At 34.2% G+C, this 3,780-nt stretch overlaps 1 protein-coding gene across 1 annotated transcript; it reads right to left on the bottom strand.

The window, feature by feature from the left end:
• Positions 1-720: 720 nt before the first annotated feature.
• On the bottom strand, positions 721-3,547 carry LOC102600361 (nudix hydrolase 8-like). Its single transcript, XM_006367911.2, has 9 exons — positions 3,516-3,547; positions 3,006-3,300; positions 2,662-2,727; positions 2,280-2,417; positions 2,100-2,177; positions 1,938-1,988; positions 1,799-1,833; positions 1,355-1,463; positions 721-1,020 (listed from the first exon to the last, which is right to left on the bottom strand). The coding sequence occupies exons 1-9, from the start codon at positions 3,545-3,547 to the stop codon at positions 814-816; spliced, it is 1,011 nt and encodes a 336-aa protein (XP_006367973.1). The 3' UTR covers positions 721-813.
• Positions 3,548-3,780: the final 233 nt, after the last annotated feature.

Raw genomic sequence — 3,780 nt, 5'->3', positions numbered from 1 at the left:
TTAAAGTGTATACAAGCAACCTTGAAAACATCCTTTTGATCCTTGAAACTCATTCGGAATCCTATAAACATGAACCAATAATGCAAATTTATCTTAAAGCATGTTTTGGAACCAATGAAATTGTCGAATTTCAAAAAATATATGGTTATAACCAAAATACCCCTCGGAACCTATCTAGGCCAAAAATTCAACTTTTTACCTAAATATCCAAATCACAATTTAAGATCTCGGGACTCTAACCGATCATCTTAATAGAGCAAACTCAATGCTCTGGACTCAGTAAAATTGATGGAATTCTCGTACGACACTCAAAACTCATAATGTTAACCAAAGTCAACCATATCAAAAATTCTCAACTCAAAAGTTGAATTTTCACTAACTTAGGACTATTCTAGCTTGTTACATCGGCCTGCTGTCTAGTTGTAGTTGGATTTCAGGTGTTCGAAATGCTCCAAATTCTGGTTTATTTAGTATGACATAAGTCATTTTCCTGAAAAATGACTTTCAGGTTTCAGTTCTAGAGTGAAAAGTATTTTTTGCATCCTGTGTTTACACCAGAACAAAACATTTAACCTTGGCAGTAAAAATTATACTGAAAAAACTAATAATAAAGTGAATGAGAGTCACATGTGTTGCATTTTTTGGTTTGGTGCAAACACCCGATACAGAAACCTAATATACAAATTATAAAAAAAGAAAATCATATGACAGTTACCTCCCTGTAACAAGTACTTTTGAATAACTTTTAAGTATATTTACAGAATCCATAACCTATAGATTACACATATACACAAGACAATACAGATTGTGATGCTAACTGGCTTGACAGTTCAAATTTGGGTCATCAACTGTGTTAAAGTACAATGTAGAAAGTTTGTCATCAAATTTGGAAACCAATTGATGGACAGACAATCCGCAATACCGCTTCCCTAGTCTAGCGATAAAAATGTCAATTATTTTCTTGAACATATCGTCTTCTTGGATTAGAGGTTGCTCCACAAACTCAACTAGAGGCATCCACTGCATTGAAAAAAGAAAAGACAGCTCGAGTAAATGCTAAGTTGCATAAAGCTACAAACTTTAAGTCTAACTCAACCTTAAAAGCTAGCTCATGAGATAACGATTGTCCAAAAATATATAAGGAAACAACATTTTTCTGACCAATATGGTGGTGTGTGTTCCTAGACTAAACAGCTGATGTGTGGACAATATGACATGCGGAACCAACACTGAGACACACAAGAATAAGGACGAGTTTGGATGTGGTATAATGTTAAGAAAAATGGACATTGAGTCTAACTCAATCTCAAACGCTAGCTCATCAGGTGAGTATTACACAATACGATATGCTTACCTTAGCATCCTGAATTTCTAGATCATCAACCATGATCTGTTTTGACAGGGGTCTTAACAGACAAACGAAGAACAAATCTGACTTTTGAAAGGCCACATCGTGAACATGCCTGAAGAAGGACATCGATAAATGTTAATTTAAACAATGGTATCTTGTTTGTAACTGTAAAATCAACAATTAGAGTCCAAAACTAATGTACATAGCATGAGTTAGAGCAAGAAGCTGAATAAAGCTTGAAATATCCTAAAGGAGACAGTGAAATCTAGGGAATAGCAACTCCACATTCTGTGTCTGAGCCAAGTTGTTCGGATACTTATGGTATCAGCATTTCATGTTCTTATAAGAGTTCTAATACAGCTCTTCCTATCGATAAAAAGGTTGTATTATATATGGCTGTCCGTTATGATAAACTCATGGTTCTTTGAAGAGGAAGAATTGTGTTACCTGAAAGCCATAACCTCCACAAATTCAGTATCAATCTGGAAAAAGTAATGAGAAAAGAAAAAAACATCATTTAGATAACGATTGGTCGTTATGTGTTGCTAGTTTAGGAAAGCGATACGTTTAAGTGGAAATTGCTTACGCCAGTTTCCTCCTGCACTTCTCTCACAATTCCTGTAAAGATCTCCTCGGACTGAGTTTGACGAAAAAACTAAACCGAGTAAGTATACAGTTCCATGCTTCAATCTTTAACCAAGTCAAAAGTACCAAAATGGTAAGGTCAAATTGTAATAGAGGAACATACCTCATGAATAAAACCAGTTGGTATTTTCCATAGGCCTGAAAGAGACGGCGTAAAATGTTTCTCTTGCACGACAAGCACCTAAAGCAAAAATTTATTAGCCTAAGAGACTACACAGAGAATTTAGAAGCTCATAAATATTACTACTAATTAGGAAGGCATTGCAAACAGAAAAACACACACCTCATTTTTATCGTTGATCACAAAACCCCCAACTCCAACTTGATGTGATGCATTCGAAGGAAGCATACAGGGTTCCTCCGGAATCCAATAAGTCATCATAACATATCCTCTTTCTGCATGATGGTATTGAAATCCTTCCTACAAAATTTAGAGTTCGATTGTTACAAAATCACTAGAGCTGTATATTATTGTGTATAAGATAGTATAGTTAGCCTATTCTCTTCATGTATTTGTATCAACGTATTCTTTGAGTAATGAGACAATCACTACTAGCCAGGGATAACAAAGAAAAGCTAAACGATTGAGTAATTTCCTGTATCAATTTGGGTGAAGTGATAGTGCAAAATACCTTTACTACAATGCATCAACAAAAAGGAAATACCTTTACTGCAACAGGAACTAGATCACATTTTTCTAGTGGTAGCTTAAGCCAAACTCCCTTCTTCCCCTGCATCATCGGGAGCCATCAATGAGCAAAAGGTGTTATATAAGTTTACTTTCAATACACCAAAAATTACTACGCCTCATTCCTAAACAAATTGGGGTTCCGTCTATATGAATTCACCAGGCTATCTGGCACAAGAGTTGTCTATAAAATAATAAGAAAAATTATGAAATGTGGTGGCTTTCACTCGTGTAATAATCAACACCAGACAAGAAATTGAGTCTTGAAATTTGAGACTAGTATAGTATAGTATAGTATAGTAGTTGCTGGAAATGAAGTACCTTCACTTTCCAATGAGAGAGAGATGCACGAAGCACAAAGGTAAATTTGTCGGGATCAGATGGTAGTCTTTCTGCGTTGACGAGTACTCCTCCATATTCATCGTCAGAGGCATCAAGCACCCATTTATCTCGAAAATACAAACTTGTATGGTTTGTACCGTTTATCTTATAAGAGAAAGTGTCCTCTAAGAAATTATTCTTGCTAACTGATCTTGTAGCATCATAAGAAGTGCTTGAATAAGAAGCCTTTGTTAACAGCCCTGAAGTTAAAACAGAAAATTTACAAAAATTCGAACTTCATTTTGAGATACAAACAGCAACGTTTCTCATTTAGTAGCATTAGTGGCGTTATCTAATAACTTGTAGATTGATAGATAATATTCTTCTTATTGACTGCATTAGAAACAGGACATCATTCTTTATAAGCTAATGATGCATTTTGTATTGCCTTATTATCGATTGTTCTACTTCGAGTTCATGCTTCCTTGCTCAGAGATCATAAGATATTACCTAATATAGGCTAAATGTTTGCTATTCTCCATAATTTTCCCGACTAAAAATAAGCATTTGCTAAGGGATAATGTTATCACTCTTTTTGCTCTATATTAGTTATACGTACACTTTCTCTTTTATAGGTTTTATAAGAAATTATAAATAAAAAGAATAGTTTTACTTATTTACCCCTTAAGAAACTTTTTGAAATTTTACAAATTTATTTACACTTTTAAAAATAATTAATTGTAAGAGAAAACAAGGTTTTAAAAAAATTGCAATT

This window comes from Solanum tuberosum, unplaced genomic scaffold, assembly GCF_000226075.1.
Source record: "Solanum tuberosum cultivar DM 1-3 516 R44 unplaced genomic scaffold, SolTub_3.0 contig00022, whole genome shotgun sequence".
Taxonomy (NCBI): Eukaryota; Viridiplantae; Streptophyta; class Magnoliopsida; order Solanales; family Solanaceae; genus Solanum; species Solanum tuberosum.
This window is presented reverse-complemented; position numbering and strand designations above follow the sequence as displayed.

Coding starts and splice junctions, on each gene's coding strand:
- LOC102600361 (XM_006367911.2), bottom strand. CDS start 3,547: ATGGAGAATAGCAAACATTTAGCCTATATTAG. Junction 2,728..3,005: donor TCTCTCATTGGAAAGTGAAG/GTACTTCATTTC, acceptor CCGATGATGCAG/GGGAAGAAGGGAGTTTGGCT. Junction 2,418..2,661: donor TAGTTCCTGTTGCAGTAAAG/GTATTTCCTTTT, acceptor TAAATTTTGTAG/GAAGGATTTCAATACCATCA.